This window comes from Corythoichthys intestinalis, chromosome 13 (assembly GCF_030265065.1).
Source record: "Corythoichthys intestinalis isolate RoL2023-P3 chromosome 13, ASM3026506v1, whole genome shotgun sequence".
In the NCBI taxonomy this organism is placed as follows: Eukaryota; Metazoa; Chordata; class Actinopteri; order Syngnathiformes; family Syngnathidae; genus Corythoichthys; species Corythoichthys intestinalis.
In genome coordinates this window covers 17,824,385-17,851,982 of record NC_080407.1, presented here as the reverse complement: position 1 = coordinate 17,851,982, position 27,598 = coordinate 17,824,385, and the positions used below count along the sequence as shown (strand labels likewise).

Below are 27,598 nucleotides of genomic sequence, written 5' to 3'. Positions count from 1 at the left end.
CATAATAGTTCAGTAGACCTATAAAAGATCTAAGCTGACTCACATTTTCTGGGGCCGGTGCATCCACAATTGTCATTGTCTTTGATGGAGGCTTGTGTATTCCTCATGAAAAACCTCTTCATTCTTTTCCAGGATCACTTGTAGTTGGGAAGAACAGTCTGACAGCCGCCAAAACTTTTTGCCAATTTACACGGTGTATTAATCCACAGTCGTCCCATGATGGAAGCAAAATTCTTCTTCCCACAATTATGACAGTTCATTACTTTGCACAAGCAGGTGGAGGAAAGGTGCCCTGTTTTATTGCACCTAAAACTGGGACCAGCAACATTGCTTTGGGTACTTGCAACTTGGTGTACTCGTCCTTCTCAAAAAATTAGCATATTGTGATAGTTAATTATTTTCAGTAATGTACTGATACTTTCATTTATTTGGGATTCATTCCACACAACTGAAGTAGTTCAAGCCTTTTATTGTTTTAATATTGATGATTTTGGCAAAAAAGTCAAGAAAAACCAAAAATCCCTATCTAAAAAAAATTAGCATATTTCATCCGACCAATACGAAAGCCTTTTTTAATACAAAAAAGTCAACCTTTAATTATATCAACTATGCACTAGGGCTGGGCGATATGGCCTTAAGCACGTATCATGGTAAATTGAGCAGATTTACCTCGATAACGATAAACGACGATAAATTCGCCCAAGCGGACTGTTGCATAATTTGAAAATCTGAATTGATGCATGAAAAACAGAGGAACCGTTTCTTGTTTATTTATTTACCAGCTTTTAATTCAACATATTTAACAATTGTACATGCAGTCTAAAAATTAAGTATATAAAAATTTATTGTAAACGATAAGTATTCAAGCATGAACATTAAAACAGCTTGAATGACTCGAACAATGTACATTGTCAAAATCAATATGCCTGTGCAAACGTCATTGTAACACAAATGACTTCGTTTGAACAGTACACTTCAAAAAGACAAGTGTACTCCATAAAGCTTTTCAGCAGATGGAAGCATGAAGTGCTCTAAAATCTCCCGATGGCTAGCTGCATTGACCCTGCCCTTGATAAAACACAGTAGACCAACACCAGGAGCTGACATGGCACCCCAGACCATCACTGACTGTGGGTACTTGACACTGGACTTCAGGCATTTTGGCATTTACTTCTCCCAAGTCTTCCTCCAAACTCTGGCACCTTGATTTCCGACATGCAAAATTTGCTTTCATCTTAAAAAAGTACTTTGGACCACTGAACAACAGTCCAGTGCTGCTTCTCTCTAGCCCAGGACAGGCGCTTCTGCCGCTGTTTCAGGTTCAAAAGGGGCTTGACCTGGGGGATGTGGCACCTGTAGCCCACTTCCAGACTCGGTCCACTGTTTCTGCAGGTCCCCCAAGGTCTGGAATCAGCCCTTCTCCACAATTTTTCTCAGGGTGTGGTCACCTCTTCTTGTTGTGCAGTGTTTCCTGCCACACTTTTTCGTTCCCACAGACTTCCCACTGAGGTGCCCTGATACAGCACTCTGGGAACAGCCTATTCGCTCAGAAATTTCTTTCTGTGCCTTAGCCTCTTGCTTGAGGGTGTCAATGATGGCCTTCTGGACAGCAGTCAGGTCGGCAGTCTTGCCCATGATTGCGGTTGGGAGTTTTTAAAAGCCTCAGGAATGTTTCGCAGGAGTTTTGAGTTAATTCGTTGATTCAGATGATTAGGTTCGTCCCTTCTTTAGAGTACCTTTCAATGATATACTAATTTTTTTTTTTTGCCAAAATCATCAATATTAAAACATTAAAAGGCTTGAACTACTTCAGTTGTGTACAATGAATATAAAATATATGAAAGCCTAATGTTTATCAGTACATGACATAAAAAATGAACTTTATCACAATATGTTAATTTTTTGAGACGGATCAGTATTCTGCTCGTGTTGAGTTGTTGAGCCTCCTTTGAAGCAATTTCCATAGCCACACTTACATCAAAGGCTTTTTCTTTAATGTCAGTCCACTTTCTGAGAGAAACTTTTGTGTTGCCTCATTTCTCAGTCCATATACCAATCTCTCTTAATGTGTCTTCTTAAAGATCACCAAACTCACAATGTTCAGCCCTCCTGTGAAATCAGAATCGCCCTGCAATTACAAGGGACTTGGGTGAAAAACGTCCATGAAGTTTCCACGATTTCCCTGTACATTTTACTGCCAGGTTTATCAGGTTGAAGCAAGTTTCTTAGTAAATTGAAAGTCTTTGGCCCAGTAACGCACAAAAACGTTGGCTTTACTTTCTCTTCCGCTATATCGCTATATTTCACGAAATAGCCGCTAACCGCTAATAACCGCTCCACGTACGAGCTCCACTGTTCCACAAGCTCATAGAAAAGAACCAGCAGAGCCAAAAACTCCCGCCATAGCGCCTGGTTATACAGCACCTTCACGCTCCTTTTGAAATCTCCGCTCGTCCTCCTCCCCATGAAGTCACAACGCGGAAGCGAAAGTCAGCGTCTTCAATCCCCTGGAGCACCGCGACCCTCAGCAAACGCCAAAAACAGCATGTCCAAGCTTTTATAGGACCAGACGTCCTCGTCGCCACTTTTTGTTATGTACTTCCTTAATCTCAGTACATGTCAGGCCGACACTTGAATGTAACAACACTTCTTTATTCAGTGTGCAAGCGAATCATCACTTTGATGTCTTCCTAACAATACCACACCCTCATTGAGGGCCCAACTATGGCAACAGCAGTGTGACATAAATATGTTACAGTTTACATTTTCGCCGTGTAGGAAAACATTATTTTACGCGATATTCGTGTTGACCATGTGGCAGCGACGCGCTCCTCCGACGTCGGCCGGTTTGTCCGGCTTTACTCTCCAGCTGCTTCCTCAGGGAGCTCTCCTGTCCGAAGCATGGGAACAAGCTGTAACTTGCTCACTGCCGGGCGGGTTGCCAATCAGCGAACACAATCGACAACCCCGCCGCCGTATGACATGATCTGGGGTTGTTTTGTGTGATTTTTTTGCTTCAAAAAGCGAAAATAAGATGAAACGTCACTCTGTTCGGGTTAGCAGGTCAGCTAAGTGTCACGCCTCTTGGTTTGTTTACGTTCTCTGAAGCCGGGGCAGGGAAATGACAAAAGACTGCCTGTCATCTGCGCTTTGCCAAATTGTGATATATCGTCGAATAGTCTCAGAATAGGTTCTAATTCACATAATAATGCTGTTTAAGACTTTTTTTATCCTGTGGTACACACTTTAATGCAATTTAGGAAATTCAAAAAAGTCCTGAACTCGCATACGTTTGCGTTTTTTTTTTTTTTTTTTTTTCTCCCTTCGAGGCAAGATTAACCTGAGCTCGGTGCCTTTTCAGTTAAGCAGTTTGGCAGCTTAAGTGATGAAACCCTGAGGCTACGTCAGCCCTTTGCTGGAGAGCACAGCTTCTCTGATTGTTGGAGTTCTCGACTGTCGCCTCCTTCCACTCGACGTGTTGTTATTGCATGCAAAGTGATTAAAACTTGCGTAGTTTGATCAATTTTTGCCATGCATCATCTTAATCGATTAGCAATTTGGCTTGAAAGTATTGGGAATGTTGAGATTCCCCGGCAGAAGCACTCCTGGAACACCATTGTTACTTCTAAATTATGCATGCGGCCTCTTTTTGTCCTACGTAATGGTCCCGCATTACGTAACTCAATTTTTTCCCCCATGTGACGGTGCTCTCAATGTGCATAGTGTCCCCGTCACACCTGCAACATCTCACTGTCCTGCCGTTCTTTCCTCGAGCTCATTGCCATGCACGCGTTCTAGCGGGCAAGTGACCTTCAGAGTACGCTTTGTCCACGGCAGTGTCATCAAAAATGCACTTCTTTTAAAAGCTCATAAGACAACCGTGGAATATTAACGAGCATCTGACCCTGGAGGTGTGTACACCAAGTAAGCACATGCATCAATGTACATTTACAGGAAGAGTCAGGCTTGTGAATACTGCAGCCTCAGCTGGATGCAGTCGATTGGCTTCTTTCTCCCTCCAACCCCTCTTTACCCCCTCTGACTCGATTCCTCCGCCCCTCCTTCTTTCTCTCGCTCGCTCTCTCTCTCTCTGCACCTTTAGCTTCAGTAGCAGTTCCTCTTGAGCATCCTTGCTGCTGCTATAAATATCTTTTGGTAGCGTTAGAGCAGCGGCAGCAGGCAGGCCAGAGGGAGGTACCGGAGACTGGCCCACAGGACAGAACAGTCAGAGGAAATAATAAGTACTAGATTTTTAGTTTGCTTTCAAATAGAGGACAAAGTTTAGGTTTGTTGTTGGTCTGTGGTTGACTTGATGCTGGAGTACCGTTGACTCTCTTTAGCTGAAGATGGATCTGAACTTGTCCTGTTCCAGGATCTGGACTTAAAAGCTTGGCAGCAAGTTCCCGCTTATTGGGTTTTGTGGAGAGATGTGGGCCGGGGTGGGGCTGAGATGTCATGCTCCTGTGTTGCTGGTGGTGCCTGAGGTCTGAAGCGGTCGAGTTGGACAGCAGGAGGGTGGACCACCGAGTGCTGAACTGTGAGGCCGGTGCGTCCACCGCCATCACAGCGGTCTCTCTTGACCATTGGGAGCCGGAAACTAGCAACGAAGGCTCGCAGCCGTCCGAGAGGTCTGCTTTCGGCAGGCGTAGTTGTTGTCGGTCATTTTCGCGAACCGCTAAAGTTGTTAAATATCTCGTCTCAGTTTCTTAATGTCTCTTAAGACATTTTTTCGTTTATTGCAGTGTGAAGAATTCAACCTTCAGCCTCCCGTCCTACCACACTTACAGTAACAGCTACGACTACTCGGAACTGAGTCGACAGAGTGAACACGCGGGCCTGTGCGGTCTGTCCAACCTTGGCAACACATGCTTCATGAACTCTGCTGTGCAGGTAACCGCATGTCCTACAACGCGACAAGGGCGTAGGTTTGCTTAGGGAACGGTAGGGACATAACACAGCCAACCCGCCAACTTTTAAGCAACCTTATTTGCAATATGTAATGACTTCAGTTATATAGGCAATTCAGATTGTCTTCCCATATGCTGTAAGGATAGAATTGACCCTACCATCAAGTGGATTATTTTCATTATGTTCAGACCCTTTTGTTAGCCCTTTATTTCTTGATGAATGTGCCAGTCCATTTCTTCCCCCTCATAACGCATGTTTGATTGGCTGATGACTTGACACCCCCCCCCCCCCCCCATAATCACACATAGGGGTGAGACAAAATATTGAAATAGTGATATATCGTGATACTTTGTAACCCAAAAGGTTATCGATATGCTCCTGCCAAGAATCGAGATATCACTTTAAAGAGGTGTCAATGTCTAAAAAATAAATAAAAAGGAACTAACAAGTTGCTACCGAAATCTTCCACCATAATAGTGTCTCAGTTAACTCTAAGGCTGCATTGATGGTGCTCAACGCCCAATCCATTTAGACTGGGAACGTTCGTTCGTTCATTCAAGACCAGAGCATTCAGTCATTCTTTCTGATTTTGCGGGCATTTACAGGTCACTTGCTGTTCATTTTAGGGCATTTACGGGACATTCCCTGTTGAGTTTGAGTCACTGCCTATTCATTTAGGTGTTTCCATGGTCGCTTTCTACTCTGTAACTCAAAATAAACAGGAAGTGACCATGGAATACCCCAAAATCAACAGGAAGTAACTGAAAATCAACAGTTAAATGACCCCAAATTACCTCATTGCCTGGCATTGGCTGCCACTGACGGCCATAAACGTTCAATCCGTTTGAAGTGGGACGGATGGCAGCGAATGAATTTGTTCATTCGCTGCCAGCCTCCCAGTTCAAATGGATTGGACGTCTACTAGTGATAAACTCGTTCCAATTCACAGCAGAAGCTTGTTCTTCTGTTTTTTAGTTGTTAGTAAAATATCCTAGAATGTTTTCCTGACCAATGTATCGATAATCGTTGTAGCGCCATATCGTCAGATGATCGTGAGCTTTGTATCGCAAATCATATCGTATCGTGAGGTACCAAGATAGGTTCCCTCTCCTACTCACACACACACACACACACACTGTACTCACGCACACTTACTCAGCCCCGACAGATAGATGTCGACAACATGCCACCTCCTCCGCCCCCTTTGAAGAGGCAGGATATTAGTTTTAAGTATGTTTTTTCGGCCAGCACCAGCAGCCACTATAAGGAATGTAAAAGGACGTCAATGTCAGTTGGGGAACACACCACAAACATAGACTTCATAATGTATTGACGGGACGCAGGGCTGATGAATAGGCAGGATATTGGGGATGGCGTGGCTCAGTGGTAGAGTAGTTGTCCCCCAACCCAGAGGTTGTAGGTTCAATTCTTCGCCCTGATGAACTTGCCTAAGTATCCTTGAGCAAGATACTGAACCCTACATTGCTCCTGGTGCTGCGTCACCAGTAGGTAGATGGCAATATAGTGTAAAGCGCTTTGAGCGCCTTGAAAGGTGGAAAAGCGCTATATAAGTATAACACCATTTACCATATTAGTTTTCAGTATGTTTTTTCGGCCAGCACCAGCAGCCACTATAAGGAATGTAAAAGGACGTCAATGTTGTGGAGTTGGGGAACACACCACAAACATCGACTTCATAATGTATTGACGGGACGCAGCGCTGATAAATAGGGGGCCTGCATTGTCGGCAAGGTTACCAAAGCTGACAGAGTGGAATCACAAAGAGCTTTTTTCGTTAAAAATTCTTGTGAATAAATGCTTAAATTCCCAAATTCCTTATAGATATGGATGTAAGACTGTCGCGATTCTTGGTCAAAAGCAAAAAAATGTGCAGTAAGCGTTTTTATGTAAATATGTCGAAGTACAATTCTAAACTGTTTTTGAATGTAGCTAGCAGCCGCTTGATGTAAACGGAGCTTTTCTGTTGAAAATTGTTGTCAATAAATGCTTAAATGCCTGAATTTTTTTATCGATTTGGATGTAAAACAGTCTCGATTCTTGGTGAAAAGCAAAAACACAGTGCAATTAGCATTTATTTTACAATGCAAGTCTGTTATTGAATGTAGCTAGCGGCTGCCTGATGTAAACAGAGCTTTTCCGGTGAAAGTTCTTGTGAATAAATGCTTAAATCCTTGAATTCTGTATAGATATGGACCTAAAAGTCTCGATTCTTGGTTAAAAGCAAAAAAAAAAAAAAAAAAAAAAAAAAAAAAACCCAAACAAAAACATGCAGTCAGCGTTTATTTTATGTAAATATGTCGGAGTACAATGCTAGTCTGTTAGTAAATGTAGCTAGCGGCCTCCTGATGTAAGCAGAACTTTTCTGGTGAAAGATCTTGTGAATAAATGCTTAAATACCTGAATTCTTGTAAGATAAGGACGTAAAATAGTCTCGATTCTTCATTAAAACAAAAAAAACTTGCAGTTAGGGTTTATTTTACATATGTCAAAGTACAATGCTAGTCTGTTAGTGAATGTAGCTAGCAGCCGCCTGATGTAAACTGAGCTTTTCCGGTGAAAATTCTTGTGAATAAATGCTTCAAGCCCCGAATTCTTCAGAGATATGGACGTAAAACTGTCTCGATTCTTGGTTAAAAGCAAAAAAAAAAAAAAGTGCATTTAGCATTTATTTTATGTTAATATTGCCAACAATGATGCCAATGCATTAGTGGCTAATTTCTCCTGTTTACTTTTTTCACAAAGTTTCAAAATGCATGCATGGTACAAAAAGTATAATAATGACATTGAATCCTCGAAAAAATCACTCTGGAGACAATTACACAAATTTGGCTCCTGAAAGGCCGACCTGCATCAGAGCATAGCATTAAACCGTGTGAATTTGCTAGCCTGCAAAACTCAAGTAGGAAGCTTCTTAGAGAGTAATATCCTCCTGTATGGGTTTTCTCCTGGTAACGTTAATTAAACTGTGAGAAATGTAGTGAACCGAGTAGTGCTGCAACGATTAATCGATTAACTTGAGTATTCGATTAGAAAAAAAGATTCAAATTAAATTTTGCTGCTTCGAGTATTCGTTTAATTAAAGTGGGGTTGTAATGGTTTGTTTTGAAAGTGTTTGTATTTTGTTTTATTGATTTGGGTGGATACTTGCCCTCTAGTCTGACTCATTCCACATGGCTTTTGATTTGGGTGGATACATTGCCCTCTAGTCTGCCTCATTCCACATGGCTGAATCCAGCTGCTCCCTGTTATGACCAACTTAAGCTAAGGTTTTGTTTAAACTAATGTTTTTTCATAATTTAGCTCATAGGTCTATTTAGCAGTCTTTGAGAATATGCGTCTGAACCATTTGTTGAGAGCATTGTAAAAAAATAGATAAATAACGTTAGCATTTTATAGCATTTAAGCTAGCTGACTTTTGCTATATAAGTTAGCCAATTGTTCTTTTGTTGTACATAGATCCTCATTTATTTTTCATACCGTTTGAGACTCAGCTCAGGTATTTTAATTATGTTCCTTCTCCGATTATTCAAATTAACTAGTTCATCGATTAATCGACAACAAAATAATCGACAGCTGCAGCCCTACTTTTAAGTGATGTGTGTTATCAAGTGTGATGACATTTTTATGTAAGAAATAAGTTAATTTTTTTTTTTTTTTTTTTTAATATATATAAGATCTTAAGTTTTTTTGAGTGAAAGCAGTTAATTTTTTTATTTTTGTATTCTCTGTCTCATATATATATATTTTTTTCCCGGTTTTCGCATGCATATTTATAATTGTTTTTTACCTTCAAAAATGTTTTATCCGATAACTTGATTAACTACTAAAATATTCGATAGCTGCAGCCCTAGAACAGAGGTTTACCCCCCTTCTCCCCAGTTATTATTTTCTCTATGTTGTCTTAAAGCAGCCCAAAGAAGCTTTCCGTTTTTTTGTAGTTTTTGAATTATTAATGTCCCGTCCCCAGGAAAAAGTGTACATGCGGGTTATGCTGTTATATCGTCCTTACCGATGTTGAGACCAAACTTACGCCCTTGCAATGCGACACTTAAAATGTAAATGAAGCTAATTCACACTGCAATTACCATTGTCCTGCGCCGCTTTCGTGTCCTCTTAGTGTTTAAGTAATATCCCTCCCCTGACGGACTACTTCCTGAAAGACAAGTACACGAGCGAGCTGAACGTGGACAACCCTCTGGGAATGAAGGGGGAGATTGCAAGAGCCTACGCCGAGCTAATTAAGCAGCTGTGGTCTTGTAAATACAGCCACGTTACGCCAAGGCCTTTCAAGGTTGGATGTCGCGTAAAAAAAAAAAAGCATTAATCTACTTTTTTTGGTTTTAACTCGATTTCCTTTGACTGCAGACCCAAGTGGGCCGTTTTGCCCCTCAATTCTCAGGCTACCAGCAGCAAGACTCTCACGAGCTGCTAGCGTTTCTCCTAGACGGTCTTCACGAGGACTTGAACCGGATCAGGAAGAAGCCGTACATACAGCTAAAGGATGCTAACGGCCGACCTGATAAGGTAGGAGCCCTGCTAAGGAACATCTACAGACTTCACTATCAGTTGACGGGACACGGGGCCTATTTTCAAAAACTCAAAATTCAAATATTTTCAAAACCGAAGCCGCTAGTGACTTAAAACCATGTCATCCCTAATAAAATCCTGATTATTTTTTTTGTATAGTTATAACAAATATTAAAATGGCTATAAAACTCTCAGATTTTACGCCAGATGCACCAAAATCACCAACTGCAAAGATAATCTTTTATATTTTCAGGATCAATATGAATATTTGACATGTTTTTGCCAGAAATAGCGACTTAGGTTTTTTCTAGTGTTCAACAGCTAAAAAAACCACTCAATTTTCACATCAGTAACTGAATACTTGAGGAAAGCATGCAGAATTATCTTAATTTTACTCAACAAAAGCAAAATTTGCATTTTTCTATGTACAGTCACAACTTTAGGTTGAATTCTGCTATTGTGTAGCGATACAAAATCCAAAATGGCGGCCGTCACCAAACAAAGAGCTTTTTGAGTTGAAAATTCTGTAAGTAAATGCTTAAATCGCAGAATTTCTATAGATATGAACGTAAAAGTCTAGATTCATGCTTAAAGACAAAAAACGTGAGGTTATCGTTCATTTTACGGAAATATTTCAAGCCAAAGTCACGCCATGGTGTAATCCAGCATGGCGGCCGTCACAAAAGAGAGCTTTTTAAATTGAAAGTTCTCCGAACGTAAAATAGTCTAGATTCTTGGTTAAAAGCAAAAAAACGGACAGTTATCATTCAATTTATCTAGATACTTCAAGCTAAAGTTATGCTAATTTTCCGTTCATTTTTTTCTACAACATTTCAAAGTGCATGCATTGTGCTATTATTATACAGTGGTATGAAAAAGTATCTGAACCTTTTGGAATTTCTCACATTTATGCATAAAATCGCCATCGTCTTTTTCAAAATCACACAGATGAAAATACAGAGCCTGCTTTAACTAAAACCACCCAAACATTTATAGGTTTTCGTATTTTAATGAGGATAGCATGCAAATAATGACAGCGTGGGGGAATAAGTGGACTCTGCCTTAAGAGACTTAAAGAGCAATTGAAACCAATTTTTACCAAATATTTGAAGTCAGGTGTGTGCCCAATCACTGATGAGTCATTTAAATCTCCCCTGCCCACTATAATAGAGCAATTGAAACCAATTTTTACCAAATATTTTAAGTCAGGTGTGTGCCCAATCACGGATGAGTGATTTAAATCTCCCCTGCCCACTATAATGGAGCAATTGAAACCAATTTTTACCAAATATTTTAAGTCATGTGTGTGCCCAATCACTGATGAGTGATTTAAATCTCCCCTGCCCACTATAAAACACACCTGGTAAGAATTGTCTTGATGAGAAGCATTGTCTGATGTTCATCATGGCTCGATCAAAAGAGGTGTCAGTGAAGACCTGCGATCAAGGATTGTTGATTTGAATAAAGCTGGCAAAGGATACAAAACCATCTGAAAGTCTGGATGTTCATCAATCAACAGTCAGAGAAGTTGTCTACAAATGGAGAGATTTTGGCACTGTTGCTTCTCTCCCAAGGAGTGGCCGTCCAACAAAGATGACGCCAAGAGTTCAGCGCAGAATACTCAGAGGAAAAACCCTTCGAGTGTCTGCTAAAGACTTACAGAAATCACTGGCACAGTCCAGTATGTCTATGCACACATCAACTATATGTAAAACTGTGTTCATGGGAGGACTCAACGGAGGAAGCACCTGTTGTCTAAAAAATAATTGTTGCTCTTTTAATGTTTGCAAAAAGGCACTTTGACACTCCACACAAGTTTTGACAAAATATTTTCTGGACTGATGAAACCAAAGTTTAATTGTTTGGGAGTAACACACAACGTCTTGTGTGGAGGAAAAATGGAATGGCTCACCAACATAAATATTTCATCCACACTGTGAAGTATGGTGGAGGAAGCATCATGATTTGGGGCTGTTTTGCTACCTCAGGGCCTGGACAACTTGCAATCATGAATGGAAGAATGAATTCAAAAGTTTATCAGGATGTTTTGCAGGGACCCTGAGGCCGTCTGTCAGACAGTTGAAGCTTAAAAGGGGATGGATGTTGCAACAAGACAATGATCCAAAGCACAGAAGTCAATCAACTTCGGAATGGTTTCAGAAGAATAAAATACAAGTTCTGGAGTGGCCAAGTCAAAGTCCAGACTTGAACCCCATTGAAATGCTGTGGAATGACCTAAAGACAGCGATTCATGCCATACATCCCAGGAATCTTGACTACAGCAGTTTTGTAGAGAAGAATGGGCCAAGATTAGTCCTGATCCATGTGCCAGACTGATCTGCAGCTATAGGAAGAGTCTGGTTGAAGTTATTTCTGCCAAAGGGGGGAGGGAGGGGGGCACAACATTTTAATGTGATGGTTCACTGCCTTATTTTTCTGTCATTGTTGGCATTCTATCGTTATTAAAATATGAAAATCTTTAAATTTGGGTGGTTTTAGTGAAAGCAGACAGTTTTTTCATCCGTGTGATTTTGACAAAGATCAGATCACATTTGATGATTTTATGCAGAAATGTGTGAAATTCAAAAAGGTTCAGATACTTTCTCATACCACTGTATTTAAGAATTACCTTGAATCCTCCACCAAATCATTCTTGAGACACTCCTGCTTGCTTGTATGCTGTAAAACGTTTCCACCTAAATCCGGCGTTTCAACGCAGCATGTGTTTGAATTTATAGCAGTGAAAGCTGCATGACGCTCTGCGTAGCGCAATGTCTGTAACAGCTGTCTAGTCAACTGATGGTGAAGTCTCTGGAACATCTGACCTTTCGTACAAGAGAAACACAAGAAATAACATTAAAATACTTCCTCATAGGTGGTTGCCGAAGAGGCTTGGGAAAGCCACATCAAAAGGAACGACTCGATAATCGTGGACATCTTTCATGGCCTTTTTAAGTCCACCTTGGTGTGCCCTTTTTGCTCCAAGGTCTCTGTGACTTTCGATCCTTTCTGCTACTTGACGCTGCCTTTGCCAATGAAAAAGGAACGCACCCTGGAGGTTTATCTAGTCAGATTAGATCCTCTCGCCAAACCCACGCAGGTAACCTTCACCAACTGAGAAAGTATCCCCTCTTCCTCGATGCGGTCATTCACACGTGGTGATTTATTTCAGTACAAACTGACAGTGCCAAAGGTGGGCTGCATCTCAGACCTGTGTACCTCCCTCTCCAGTCTGTCTGGAGTGCCCGCTGAAAAGGTACGGACTTTCCAGCATCGAGACGAGCGCTCTCTTAAGAGCTGTCACATTAAAACGCTGACCTTTTCTACTGTCGCATAGACATTTAATCATTTAAAGTGTCCTTGGTCATCCATCCGCAACAGCACGTCTGTGCTTTTTGTTGTTGAACCAGAAAGATAGTCCTCTGCCAAGGATGAACCATTTGTATTTGGCACCAAGTTGTACACCTTCATTTAAATTCACGTAAATATGCCTGTACTGTAATTTTCGGACTATAAGCAGCCACCCACCAAATTTGACAGAAAACGCCATTTGTTCAAAGATCAGTCGCACTACACTATCAGCCGCAGCTGTCCTTGCTGGACGATGGCATATTTACACCAAAAGATATTAACCGAGAGCACCTTATTTGACAGCAGGATCATAAGACTGTCATAAAACCAAATGAACCACCATTAAGCTTTGAACTAATTGGTTGCAAAGCTTCATTGCTTCAAGAAGCTTCATTTTGCCATCACTGCTCCCTTGAGGGAGACGGTCAACCTCAGCTGCCACCTGCTGTCAACACATAAGCCTGTCGAAATATGCAATAATTCCATTTATCGCACGGTAAATAAAAATGAAGGCGGTAATTTTTCCCGCTGTGATTTATCGTCTCGCGTGCACGTGCGTGCGCGCGTGCGGCTGACGTGCAGTTCAAAGTTCGTCTTCCTTGTTACCAACTACGCAAAATGCATTTTCATTCTGGGTCCGGCAAAAAATAGCGCCGGAACCAATTTGTTCCCATTATATCCTATTGTTTAACATATACCGGCCGCGTCAGTGCTCCGGATTGACTGCGGACCATCTCCGGCGTGCCAGAGCCCGCCGGATGGTTTAGGCTATTTTTTAGTTTAGTGCAGGTGGAGAAAAAAAAGAAAAGGTGACTCTAATCATTGAAATGTAGATGTAAATGATAGCAAAATATAAGCATGGTGTGTGCATCCATGAACTGGGTCGACAATAGGGCCGTAGAATGTCGATCTCGGCCGACGGTCCTCTGTTCGCTAGTCTTTATAAGTTAAGGTGACAGTTCTTATTGTGGTAACATCGCCAAAGAAATCGCCAGCTTCGTCAGGTTTCTAATCATTTGTTCCATCAACTCGCCGAGTGTCTACTGCTGTTGACGCCAGGATCGAAACAGAAAGCAAAATAGCGCTCTCCTGCTCACCGTCAGCCCCGCGGTGCTTTCAGGTGCAGCAAAAAAAGTCCGCCACATTAGAACCCGATTCGTTACATTATTACAGGTACTGTATTATTATTGCTATTATTGTTATTCTGATTTTTATTCTGATTTTATTTAGTTTGCTCTTTGTAATTGCTATTTGCAATAGTAACAGCAGTATTTATTAAGGATGTCATGTGGGTTTTTGGGCTATGGAACGAATTAATGGAATTATAATGTATTCTTATGGGAAAATCCTGCTTGACATAAACCCATTTCGACTTACAAACAAGCTCCTGGAACGAATTAACTTCGTATGAAGAGGTACCACTGCATTACATATGGAACGCCATAGCAAAAGCTATGAGGGGAAAAGTTTTCATTTGCCTTGATGCTTAAATTATTAAGTGGAATTCTATTTTTTTTCTTAAACACATTTTATTCTGTGTTTCTGTGCAGTATTAATATTGTTGTCTTTTACTTAAAAATGGCATGGTCTATTGTTTTTAGTTGTGATTTCTTAAGTATTGAATTTATTAATTTAATTTGAATTTAAGAGTAAACATTTATTGCGTTTAAATGGGTGTATGTGATCTATTAATATATACTGTATTCTCAGTGTTATTGTAAAAAAAATAAATGGTGGGGGTGCAATAATATCGCATATCGCAATAATTTATGAAATTATCACACACTAAAATTTACCGCGACAGGCCTATCAACACGGTTGTTGTCCAACATGCCTCCAAGCATGCATTGCAACGCTACAGATTTGCAGTGCTGGCTTAAATATTGGTACCCCTGCAATTCTGTCAGATAATGCTCAATTTCTCCCAGAAAATGATTGCAATTACAAATGCTTTGGTAGTAATATCTTCATTTTGCTTGCAATGAAAAAATACAAAAGAGAATGGGGGGGGGGGCATTTTACACAAAACTCCAAAAATAGGCCAGACAAAAGTATTGGCACCCTTAGCCTTATACTTGGTAGCACAACTTTTAGACAAAATAACTGCAAACAACCACTTCAATGAGTTTCTTACAATGCTCTGCTGGAATTTTAGACCGTTCTTCTTTGGCCAACTGCTCCAGGTCTCTTGAGATTTGAAGGGTGCCTTCTCCAAACTGCTATTTTCAGATCCCGCCACAGGTGTTATATGGGATTCAGGTCTGGACTCATTGATGGCCACTTTAGAAGTCTGCAGTGCTTTCTTTCAAACCATTTTCTAGTGCTTTTTAAAGTGCCTTTCGGCTCATTGCCCTGCTGGAAGACCCATGACCTCTGAGGGAGACCCAGCTTTCTTACACTGGGCCCTACATTATGCTGTAATTTTTTTTTTTTGTAGTCTTCAGACTTCATAATGCCATGCACACGGTCAAGCAGTCCAGTGCCAGGGCAAGCATAGCAACCCCAAAACATCAGGGAACCTCTGCCATGTTTGACTTTGGGGACCGTGTTCTTTTCTTTGAAGGCTTCGTTTTTTTTTCTCCCTGTAAACCAGTGGTTCTTAACCTTGCTAAAGGTACCGAACCCCACAAGTTTCACATGTGGATTCACCGAACCATTCGGAATTGGATAATAAAGCAATTTTTTTCAAATTCAAAATCAATACATTTAAGCTGCCAAGCTAATAGTTTAGCATATTTCCGTTCAAAATTCTTCTAATTTAGACGGCATGTTTTATAAACAGGTCAATATTTGAGACCACGCTGCCCATTGGTCTGTTGTATTCCCTCATGCCAAATGCGAGTCAGTCTTCCACTGAGCAAACCAGTTCGGATCGAGTACGAGCAGTTAAAAGAAATGGATTAAGCCTGTAAATTGGGAGCAAACCCGTATAAATCCTGGTCTAAAAAGCCACTTTGCCTAGATTTAATCAGAGTACAAAAATAGGGCTTTGCGTTTCTTTACCTTTGCCGAACCCCTGGGGTTCGATCGAACACAGGTTAGGAACCACTGCTGTGAACTCTGTTGATGCCTTTTCCCAAAAAGCTCTAATTTTGTCTCATCTGACCAGAGAACATTTTTCTTAAAACGCTTTTGGCTTTCACAGGTAATTTTTGGCAAACCCCAGCCTTTTATGTCTCTGGGTCAGAAGTGGGGTCTTCCTGGGTATCCTACCACAGAGCCCCTTTTAATTCAGATGCCGACGAATAGTACGGGTTGACACCGTTGTACCATCGGACTGCAGGACAGCTTGAACTTGTTTTGGATGTTAGTCGAGGTTCTTTAACCACCATCCGCACAATCTTTCATTGAAATCTCTCGTCAATTTTTCTTTTCCGTCCACATTTAGGCCATGGGCTTTACACTTATTGATGTCACTGCGCACGGTAGACGCAGCAACATTCAGGTCTTTGGAAATGGACTTGTAGCCTTGAGATTGCCCATGCTTCCTCCCAATTTTCTCTTCTCAAGTCCTCGGACAGTTCTTTGGTCTTCTCTTCTCCATGATCAATGTGGTACACGCAAGGACACAGGACAGAGGTTGAGTCAACTTTAATCCATTTTAACTAGCTGCAAGTGTGATTTAGTTATTGCCGTCACCTGTTATGTGCCACAGGTAAGTAACAGGTGCTGTTAATTACACAAATTCGAGAAGCATCACGATTTTTGTAAGGGCGCCAATGAGGGCTGTCAAAATTATCGCGTTAACGGGCGGTAATTAATTTTTTAAATTAATCACGTTAAAATATTTGACGCAATGGCCCGCTCAAACAGATTAAAATGACAGCGGAGTGTAATGTCCACTTGTTACTTGTTTTTTGGTGTTTGGCGCCCTCTGCTGGCGCTTGGCTCCAACTGATTTTATGTCTTTCAGCACCATGAGTGGGCATGGTATAATTATTGACATCAACAATGGCGAGCTATTAGTTTTTTTGACTGAAAAGTTTTACAAATTTTAATAAAACGAAAACATTAAGAGGGGTTTTAATATAAAATTTCTATAACTTGTACTAACATTTATCTTTTCAGAACTACAAGTCTTTCTAGCCATGGATCGCTTTCAGAGAATGTTAATAATGTTAATGCCATCATATAATAAATTAATACAGTACTTATGTACCGTATGTTGAATTTAAATATCCGTCTTGTCTTATCTTTCCATTCCAACAATAATTTACAGAAAAATATAGCATATTTTATAGATGGTTTGAATTGCGATTAATTACGATTAATTAATTTTTAAGCTGTAATTAACTCGATGAAAAATTTTAATCATTTGACAGTCGTAGTGCCAATACTTTTGTCTGGCCCATTTTTGGACTTTTGTGTAAAATGATAATGATTTCCTTTTTTTTCCCCATTCTCTTTGGTGTTTTTTTAATGCAAGCAAACAAATGAAAGATATTACTTCCCAAAAATTTGTAATTGCAATCATTTTATGGGCGAAATTAAGCATTATGTCATTTAGTGTTATTTGGAGTGACAAAACTGACACGTAATGACATCTGTCATGAGCATTCATTAATGCCCATGATAGTGTCATATCATAAAATGACTGTTTTACGGCAGTCCTATGATGCCGCTGTCAAAAAAAGTGTTACCAAATAGCATCAGTAGCAATTAATGAAACAACTGGAACAGGAACTGAAGAAATATATAGCTTCTTATAGTCCGAAAATTCCGATATTTTCTTAGAAAATGCATCGTCAGCTTTTAAAGTCAGCAAAAGTACAATGAAAGTCCTGGATATGGACCAAAGTTAAATACAATTCTCCCTTACAAGTATTTTTGCGCACACATGCTAACAGAAAAAATGAAAGGTAATAGTTGAACTGGATGAGTTTCTTGTTAACGTTCTCAATTTCCTCAGATGATCGTAACAGACATCTACAGCCACCGTTTCCACCGGATCTTCGCTACCAACGAAAACCTTAGCAGCATCATGGAGAGAGACGATATTTACGTGTGAGTGTCATGTCAGACGCGCTAGCAGGACTACACCCAACATCGGGTAGTACTGTACATATTTAAATCAAGACTCTTAACAATAGGTTTGAGGTTGCAGTAAACCGGGTGGAAGACACGGACCACGTTGTTATTCCTGTGCACCTGAGGGAAAAATACAAACAGTCGGGATTCAATCAAACCAGCACGCCACTGTTCGGACAGCCTTTCCTCATTGCTGTACCGAGGACCCTTAATGAGGACAAACTCTACAACATGCTGTTACTGCGCCTGTGGTAGGTTTCTTCACTCTAACATTAAGTCTAACCAACGCTTTGTCAACACAAAGCGAAGATAATTAAATGAAATAGAATAGAAAGCCTTTATTGTCATTGTACAGAGATGTAAACCTTTGCCATAAAGTGCACCAACATAAAACAAAAAACTATCAGTTTAATATAAAATAGTGCTGCAACAGTTAATCGATTAAATCGACTAATTCCATTCAAAAAAATATTAGATTTTGCTGCTTTGAGTATTTGTTTAATTAAAGTGGTGTTGTAATGGTTTGTTTTGAAAGTGTTTGCATTGGGTTTTGAAACCGTGGCCTTTTCATACCTCAGTATACCTTGAAACCGGTAATCAGCACATACAGTATCTGTTGTGTATGTCATACCCAGATTGGGACAGATGTCTGAGAGCGTTACTTAGTGAGATGCATGTGACAATGTTGTGGCATTATCAGTGCAATGACAGAACAGAATAGAAAGCTTTTACTGTCATGATCTAAAGCTTCGCCATTACGCAAAAATGCTATAACTGTGTAAATATTGCATATGATGTACGCAGATTATGCAGATATTTAGACAGATGTTTGAGAACACATTACTTGGTGACATGCATGTGACAATGTTGCGGCATTAGCAGTGCAAACAAGTCGAGTATGGTGACGGCTCTTGGAAAGAAACTGTTTGTTTTAGATGTTACGGCATTGTGGCGTTTGCCAGAAGGCAACAGGTTGCAGAAGTGGAAGGGTCTATTATTTTGTCATCTTGCCTTTACAGCCGGTTTGTGAGATCTTCTGTCGCGGAAGATGAAGACGACTGCGAAGAGACTCAGTCAAGCAAACAACACGCTGTTAATGGGAACGCAACCAATGGCGTGTCAGAAGAAGGGTCGCCAAGTAAGTCATTCAAACATCCCGGAGGATAGACCGTTTTAGGGCCGGGAAGCTAACGAAAGTAGCAGTTGTTTATGATACTTCATTAGAGTCACTGCAGATATTTTTTTTTCATACTTCAGGTGAGATGGAGACTGACGAACAGGACGACGAGTCCAGTCAAGATCAAGAGCTGCCGTCCGAAAACGACAACAGCCAATCGGAGGACTCTGTTGGCGGGGACAACGAGCTGGAGAACGGCGTGGTTGCACCTCAGAACTCCACCAAAGGCCTGCATGCTGGCGGGCACAGCAAAAAGAGACTTTTCACATTCCAGCTCAATAACATGGGTAAATCAGACTTCTCCCTCATCAAAGAAGACACCAGGCAGATCCGGTTTGATGAGGGACATTTACGGCTCAACGGTAGGGCGAAACGTGGCGCTAATTCCTATCTGTGAATGAATGACACATTAAAATCTATCATTTCCAGATCGCTCTTTTCTCTCTTTGGATTGGGAGCCCGAGATGAAAAAGAAGTATTTTGACGAGACGGTCGTCGAGGTAAAACCCAGTTCGTAAATACGGTCATCCTCTTCTGGAAAGTAACACCTGTTTTTCTCCAGGACTTCGACAAGCACGAAAGCATGGAGTACAAACCTCAGAAGAAGGCTTACTTCAAATTAAAAGACTGCATTGAACTTTTTACCACTAAGGAGAAACTGGGAGCTGAGGACCCTTGGTAATTGTGATTACCGTCATTTTTGCACTGTAAAGCGCACGAGACTATAAGCTGCAGCTGTCCTCACTGTATTATGGGATAACTACACCAAAAGATATTAACCGGTAAAACTCTATTAGACACTGGTATCATACGACGGTCAGAAAACCAAATGAACCACTATGAAGCTTTGAACCAATTGCCTGCAATGCTTCATTGCTTCACGAAGCTTCATTTGGCCATTACTGCTCCCTTGGGGGAGACAGTCAACCTCAGTTGCCACCTGCTGTCAAAACTGTTGCTGTCCAACATGGTTCCTAGCATGCATTGCAGCTCTGCAGATGTAAACAACAATCAAAAATCATGTTTTGTGCAAGGGTGACATTCGTTTTGTGTAGAAATAACTGGAAACTCAAGAGAGCCATGACATTATGTTCTTCACAAGTGTATGTAAACTTTTGACCACAACTGTAGATGCTTCTTGGAAAAAAAAACAAAACAAAACAAACAAACAAACCGCAAAAGACGTATGAATACGTATTTGGGACACTGAAGCTATTAAAAATAAACATATTTATCCGTTTTTGGGAGCAAATGAGTTAATGACATCTGTCATGAGCATTCAATAATGCCCATGATAGTGTCATGTCATAATTATGACTGTCTTGTGACAGCCTTATGACGCCGCTGTCAAATAGTATTACAAAATGCCATAACTAGCAATTAATGAAACAAGTAGAACAGTAACTGAAGAATTGGCACAGAACAAGAATTTTGATTATTTACATCCGTAGCGCTGCAATACATGCTAGGGGGCATGTGTTGCCTATTAACCCAAATAAATAAACAAATAAGCCGCACTCTACCATAAGCCGCAGGATTCAAAATGAAGGGGGGTGGGAAGTAGCGGTTTATAGTCTGAAAATTACGGTATCTATTGGTTCGCATTAAACTCCTTTTTTTCACCAAAAAGTTGCTGTTTTCATTTTGCCACAGGTACTGTCCGAGTTGTAAGATGCACCAGCAAGCCACAAAAAAGCTAGACTTGTGGTCTCTGCCTCCAGTGCTCGTGGTTCATCTAAAAAGATTCTCCTACAGTCGCTATATGAGAGATAAACTAGACTCCCTTGTTGACTTCCCACTCAGGTATTAGTGACATATCATCCTTGTAATCACTGCTGGAAACTAATGGTTTATTTTTTTCCCTTACAGTGATTTAGATATGTCAGAGTTTCTGATCAACCCCAACAGCGGACCGTGTCGCTACGACCTCATCGCCGTGTCGAACCACTACGGCGGAATGGGCGGAGGCCACTGTAAGCGTTGTTTTTTAACGTGGCAAATGAATTGATGACTAATATTCTTTCCCTCGCAGATACCGCTTACGCCAAAAACACAGATGATGGAAAGTGGTACAATTTTGACGACGGCAACGTGTCGCCTGCCAGCGAGGATCAAATAGTGGTGAGTTTTCTAGTCACGAAATAGGCAAATTTGATTCGGAAAGAGTCGGAACGCGATGTTAAATGAGCTTTCGCGAGTCCGTCAATCGGACGGACTTTGATTTAAGTCGGACGAGCAACATTGGGGGAAAAAACACTAGCTCAGCAGAAATGAATTGGGGGTTCAAGTTACTACATAGTCCAAGTAAATGATGTCTGTAAAGGCGTGTCATTAACCTCCATTTAAAGCTGACAACAATAGAAGTCTGGTAATGGGGTATGAGAACATTTTTAAATGGATGCTCAGTTCATTAAGTAGTACAAGCAAAATCAATGTTTAAAAAATGTGCTTTTTTTTTTTTTTTTTTTTAACTGAGTGTAAAGCTTACGGTTAAGGGCTTTGTGGGCATACTTCTGGTGAACGTTCTAAAATAAAAGCACGTCTTTTTTAACACGTGATTAAAGATTTCTGGAGTTAATCTCGCATGCTTCAGATTCTACACTAAGAATAGCTTTAAAATGTCACCTATTAGGAAAAATCGGATTGGCAATGAATGATTTGGCTTCAAATTTGCTAACATGCGCACTTTGCAGGACAAGACGACAGTCATTTTGGATCAAATAAACAATTTTCATGGGTTTTAATTGGCAGAGAAAAAAAATGGCGTTTGAACTTGGCTAGCTTTCAAATGACTCGTTATGCATTGTCTGTCTCAAAAATATTATTTTTAATTAGGGCTGCAGCTATGGATTATTTTAGGAACCAATTAATCGATTAACTAGTTTGTTCGAATAATCGAATAGTCGTATAAGGAATATAAAAAAAAAAAGTACCTGAGCTGAGCCTCCAATGATAAAAAAAAATCCTGTAGATAAATGGGGATCTAAGAACAATTGGCTCAAAAATTAATCAAAATTTCTCTTCCATAAGGCCGCTAGCTTAAATGCTATAAAATGGTAACGTTTAAAATTTTTAAAATGTTATTTTACAATGCTCTTAAAAAATGGCTCAAACTCATATTCCCATCAAAAATGTGTATAAACCACATTACGAATGCAATTAAAAAAAAACAGCTTCTGTTGGTCTTAACAGGGAGCAGCTGGATTCAGCCATGTGAAATGATATTTCATATTCACTGTTGCCACTAGAGGGCAGTGTATCCACTCAAATCAATAGAACTAAATGCAAACACTTGCAAAACAAACCATGACAACGCCACTTTATAAACGAATACTTGACGCAGCAAAATTTAATTTGAATCTTTTTTTTTTTTTTTTCCATCAAATTTCTCAAGTTAATCGATTAATCGTTACGGCACTTTTTTTAATATAGTTTGTGTTTAAGAATAAAGATTTATTGCATTTGAATGGGTGATTTATTAGCAGAAACGTTTTCATACCACTGTGCTTTAGTTATTTAAAAACTTTACTGTAAAAAGTTTACTGTACATTTTGAATACCCATATTTTTATTTAAACTTTATACTGTTATACCCATTGAAAACATTGTTTTTTTTTAATTCACATTTTGTTTTGAAATATCAAAACTAAAATCTAATCCAAATTTCAGACCTTTCTATTATATTGGGTGCTGCAACGATTAATCGATTAACTTGAGTAATTCAACTGGAAAAAAGATTCAAATGAAATTTTGGTGCTTTGAGTATTCGTTGAATTAAAGTGGCGTTGTAATGGTTTGTTTTGAAAGTGTTTGCATTTAGTTCTATTGATTTGGGTGGATACATTGCCTTCTAGTGGAACGGTGAATATATCACTCATTACGCATGGCTGAATCCAGCTGCTCCTTGTTAAGACCAACATAAGCTTAGTTTTTGTTTGAGCCAGTTTTTTTTTAATGCTTAATTAAGTTTATTGTTATATTTAGTAGTTTTTTGTGGGAATACGTGCTTAAACCATTAAGAGCATTGTTTAAAAAAAAAACAAAAAAAACGTTAGCATTTTATAGCATTTAAGCTAGCGGACTTTTGCTAATTAAGTTAGCCAATTGTTCTTTTGTTGTACTTAGATCCTCATTAATTTATTTTTATACCATTTGAAGCAGGTATTTTAATTTATGTTCCTTATCCGATTACTTGATTATTCGGACTAAGTAGTTCATCGATTAATCGACTACTAAAATAATCGATAGCTGCAGCCCTAATTACATTCATTTATAATAAAATAACTCTAACTGAAACACCTAAAAATGCCTTGTATTATTAAAAAAAGGGAAAAAAAACATTGAATAAACAAATCTGAACATCAACATAATAAAATGATGTAGCTTGAGTTTATAATGTTTTTTCAGCACGCATATTGTAAAAGGCCATAAATCGATCGACTTCTACATAACGGGGGGTGGAAAACACTTTCCTCATGGCTCCACTGTGCTCTACATGTGCAGTCCAAAGCAGGCTACGTGCTCTTCTACCAGCGTCAGGACACCGTCAAAGGCACTGGCTACTTTGCGCTCGACCGCGAGAAAGAGGACGACAAGGAAGAAGAAGAGGACGAAGATGAGGAGGAGGAAGACGACGAGGAAAACGAAGGGAGACGGAGCGCATCCTCGATCCGGTGCGCCGAGGACGTGAACGAGAACGAGTGCGCCAAGAACGACGACGAGTCGGAAGCGGAGGAAGACGAAGCGCCCGGTCGAGACGTCGCCATGAGCGCCAATTGACGAAAGAAATAAAAGGGAGAGAAAAATCTTTCCATTCAAAGCCATATGGACACACAGCATGGCTCGCAAGCGTCGGGCTCGCCAGGCCGAGCCAAAATGGGCGCGACGTTCGCGGTACGCTGGGAATTCAGAGCTCTCCTCCGTAGGCGGAATCACTCGTGTGTTTGCGCGTGTTGGAGCGGTTTGTCTTTTATATCTCGAAAAGAAACGTTGGCATTTTTAGTCATGTTAGCCTGTACATAAAACACTGAACATTAGCATTGCGAACTTGCACAGTCACCATCTATCCAATTTTACTTTTATAGCCCGTAGTTTAAGTTGACGGAGTATTAAGGTCACAAAAACACGAAAAAATGTGTATGGATGCAGCTTGGTAATATTTGGACTTTTGTTTCGTTGATTTGCTCAATATTGCAGGGCAATGCTACGTCTAGGAACTTTGCGTAAAGTACCGTATTTTCCGGACTACAAGTTGTTTTTTTTTCCTCATAGTTTAGCCAGACCTCCGTGAAGTTGGCCCCTCCATGCGACGCAAATTTATCCAAAAAACGTTTATGCTTGTTTGTGGTGGAAAAAGTTTCGTCCGTGCTGTTATCGTTATTTACAATTCTTTCATAGGTCGATCTGAGGTCAACCAGCCACCCCATTTTGATTAAAAATGGCGTCAATTGTTAATGCTTCGTTTGTGATGTAAAACGTTTGTGCTGCTATCGTTTTTGATGCATTGATTAGCGCAGCCCCCCCATTTATTGCAAAATGGTTCCATTCGTTTATGCTACGTTTGTGCTGTAAAAACTTTCATTTGTACTGCTATCCTTTTATAGATATATTACCGTAATTTAAGACTACAAGCCGCTAATTTTTCCCTCATTTTGAATCCTGCGGGTTATAGTCCAGTGCACCTTATTTGTTGATTTATTTGGGTTAATAGGTAACATTTTATTTGACAGCGGTGTCATAAGACAGTCATAATTAAGACATGACACTATTATGGGCATTACAGAATGCTTAAGGAAGATGTCATTAAGTGTCATCTGGCAAATTATGTCACTAACTCCATTTATGTCCAGCTCGGATCTTTTACATCCATTCAAAAGTGAGGTAATTTTCCAGGTAACACTAAATAACATGTTATACAGTGTCATGTCATAATTATGATTGTCTGATGAGTCTTTTGGAGCCACTGTCAAATGGAGTGTTACTCAATGCCATAACTATCAATTAATGAAACTACTTGTAAAGTAACTGAAGAAATAATGACAGAACATGATTTTTTATTGTTTACATCTGTAGCGCTGCAATGCATGCTAGGAGGCATGTTGGACAACAACAGTGCAGCAGAGGTTGCTTGTCTCCCCCAAGGGAGTAGTGATGGCCAAATGAAGCGTCTTGAAGCAATGAAGCTTTGCAGCCAATTGGTTCAAAGCTTCGTGGTGGTTTATTTGGTCTTGTGACAGTCATATGAAGCTGTTGTCCAAAGAAAGTGTTACCGGTTAATATCTTTTGGCGTAAATATGCTACAGTAAGTGACGACAGCTGCGGCTTATCTATGAACAAATGCTGCTTTTGTGTCGAATTTGGTGGGTGGCTGCCAGGTGAGCATAATAGTCCGAAGATGAAGGTAATTTCGAGTGATTACATCAATCACAGCACCTTCATCGAGGCTGATGGAGCGTACTTACCCTCTAAATATAGAGGATTTCCCAACAACTAACACCAACGTTGCACAAACAAATGGGAGCATTTTGGTTCCATTTTGCAATAAATTTGGGGGGGGGGGGTTCTGCATGTTGTCATCACTTGAAATTTGTATCTTGACATCTCAAAAATGGTAGCAACATATACGATTTACCAGCAGGGCCCAGAACAAAAAGTGGTATTTGCCATGTGGGAAAATGGATTTTGCCATGTGGCTTTTTTTTTTTTTGCCACGTGGCAAAATGTATTTTGACATGTGGCTTTTTTTTTTTTTTTTGCCATGTAGCAAAATGGATTTTGGTTTGTTTTTCTGCCATTTAATATGAATGGAAAATTTACATGTGCATAGGTGTCAATGGCATAGCCTGACTTGGGTGTCAGTTAAATGACAATGTGCTGTATTGTAAAGTGCATGGTCAAAAATCACAGCCACACGTTTTTCTGCCATTTAAAATGAATCGAAAATTTGTACGTGCACAGCCGTCAATGGCATGGACGTGCATGGCCTGCAAAAATGCCATAAACCCCCCCCCCCAAAAAAAAACCCACATACCAAAAATAAAATGCCACAAATCAAAATCCATTTTGCCACATACCAATAAAAATGCCGCATGTCAAAATACATTTTGCCACATAGCAAAAAAAAAAAAAAAAAAGCCAGATGGCTAAAAAATGCCACATGGTAAGAAAAAAAATGCCACTTTTTGCCATGTGGCATTTTTTTAGCCATCTGGCTTTTTTTTTGCTATGTGGCAAAATTGATTTTGCCATTTGGCATTTTTCTGCCATGTGGCAAAATGTATTTTCGTTTGTTTGTTTTTCTGCCATTTAATATCAATGGAAAATTTGGACGTTGATCGCCGTCAATAGCACGGACGTGCATGGCCTACAAAATAGCCATTAACCCCGCAAAAATGCCACATACCCCCAAAAAATAAATGCCACAAACCAAAATCCATTTTGCCACATACCAATAAAATGCCACATTTCAAAATACATTTTGCCATATAGCAAAATTTTGCCACATAGCAAAAAAAATGCCACATGGCAAAATAGATTTTGCTTTGTGGCATTTTTTCTTTCTTGCCATGTGGCTTTGTGGCATTTTTTTTTTTTTTTTTTTTTTGCTATGTGGCATTTTTTTTGTCATGTGGCAAAATGTATTTTGGTTTGTTTTTCTACCATTCAATATGAATGGAAAATTTGGACGTGCATAGCCGTCAATGGCATGGACGTGCATGCCCTGCAAAAATGCCACATACCAAAATCTAGTTTGCCACATACCAATAAAAATGCCACATGTCAAAATACATTTTGCCACATGGCAAAAAAAATGCCACATGACAAAATCAATTTTGCCACATTGCAAAATCCATTTTGCACATGGCAAATGCCACTTTTGGTTCTCACTGTCTCTTTGATTTACACTATTTTTAGCAATTTTTAATCAAAATGAGGTGGCTAGTTGACCTCAGATTGACCTGCAATTGTAAATATAAACGATAGCAGCACAAACAAAACTTTTTACAGCACGAACAAGCATAAACGATTGACTTTTTATTTTATTTTAAATTGCGTCACTAATGACAAGTCTGTCCTTCGTGTCGGATTTCATCAAATTTCCACCCAAAAATGCGACCTCTAGTCCGAAAAATACGGTACGCAAAGTCACGTAAAGTCATAATATTACAACCCATCCATACCTATTAGGTTAAGTTCTCTAATTTCGTAATATTGAACTTCAAACTGTGGTCCTAATACTCTTATTTCAAAGATGACTGCGACATGAATTTTATTTGAAGTTTGATGCCAAATCGAGGCGCTGTCACCTAGTTTGGTCGTCTTTGGCGCCCTCTGTTGGCCTTTCGTGCTCAATTCAAATGACGTGCCATAGATAAGTGAATTCTCGAGGAACGGTGTCTTAAATGTAGTGTTGAGAACGTGTGTGTTCAGCCTTAAATCTTAAGCTCACACACTAATACCCCCCTTTTGCATGGCCCCTTTAAACACACATGAATGTCCATTTTGGCATATCACTTGATTATTTTTTTTGTCAGAATGTATGCGCAGTCATTTGTCGTTTTTCGGCTTCTTTTTGCATTTGGGATCA

The 27,598-nt window shown here is 39.9% G+C and overlaps 1 protein-coding gene across 5 annotated transcripts in view; it reads left to right on the top strand.

Annotated features, from left to right (window-relative positions):
• The window catches only part of LOC130929264 (ubiquitin carboxyl-terminal hydrolase 15-like), a 114,892-nt gene that overhangs the window by 11,060 nt on the left and 76,234 nt on the right, over positions 1-27,598 (top strand). For 3 of the 5 annotated variants that reach the window (XR_009066847.1, XM_057856337.1, XM_057856336.1), the window contains 14 exons: positions 4,743-4,890; positions 9,047-9,220; positions 9,295-9,453; positions 12,332-12,556; positions 12,629-12,712; positions 17,717-17,811; positions 17,898-18,086; positions 18,855-18,973; positions 19,093-19,374; positions 19,442-19,512; positions 19,575-19,690; positions 20,666-20,815; positions 20,882-20,985; positions 21,045-21,133. Coding sequence is in view for 4 of the 5 variants with exons in the window: in XM_057856337.1 (XP_057712320.1) it covers positions 4,743-4,890; positions 9,047-9,220; positions 9,295-9,453; positions 12,332-12,556; positions 12,629-12,712; positions 17,717-17,811; positions 17,898-18,086; positions 18,855-18,973; positions 19,093-19,374; positions 19,442-19,512; positions 19,575-19,690; positions 20,666-20,815; positions 20,882-20,985; positions 21,045-21,133 (2,005 nt within the window). In the remaining variant the exon portion in view is untranslated. Of the gene's footprint in view, positions 1-4,742; positions 4,891-9,046; positions 9,221-9,294; positions 9,454-12,331; positions 12,557-12,628; positions 12,713-17,716; positions 17,812-17,897; positions 18,087-18,854; positions 18,974-19,092; positions 19,375-19,441; positions 19,513-19,574; positions 19,691-20,665; positions 20,816-20,881; positions 20,986-21,044; positions 21,134-23,514; positions 26,414-27,598 lie in introns of those variants that run through there. The other 2 variants (XM_057856339.1, XM_057856338.1) reach the window with 1 other exon arrangement.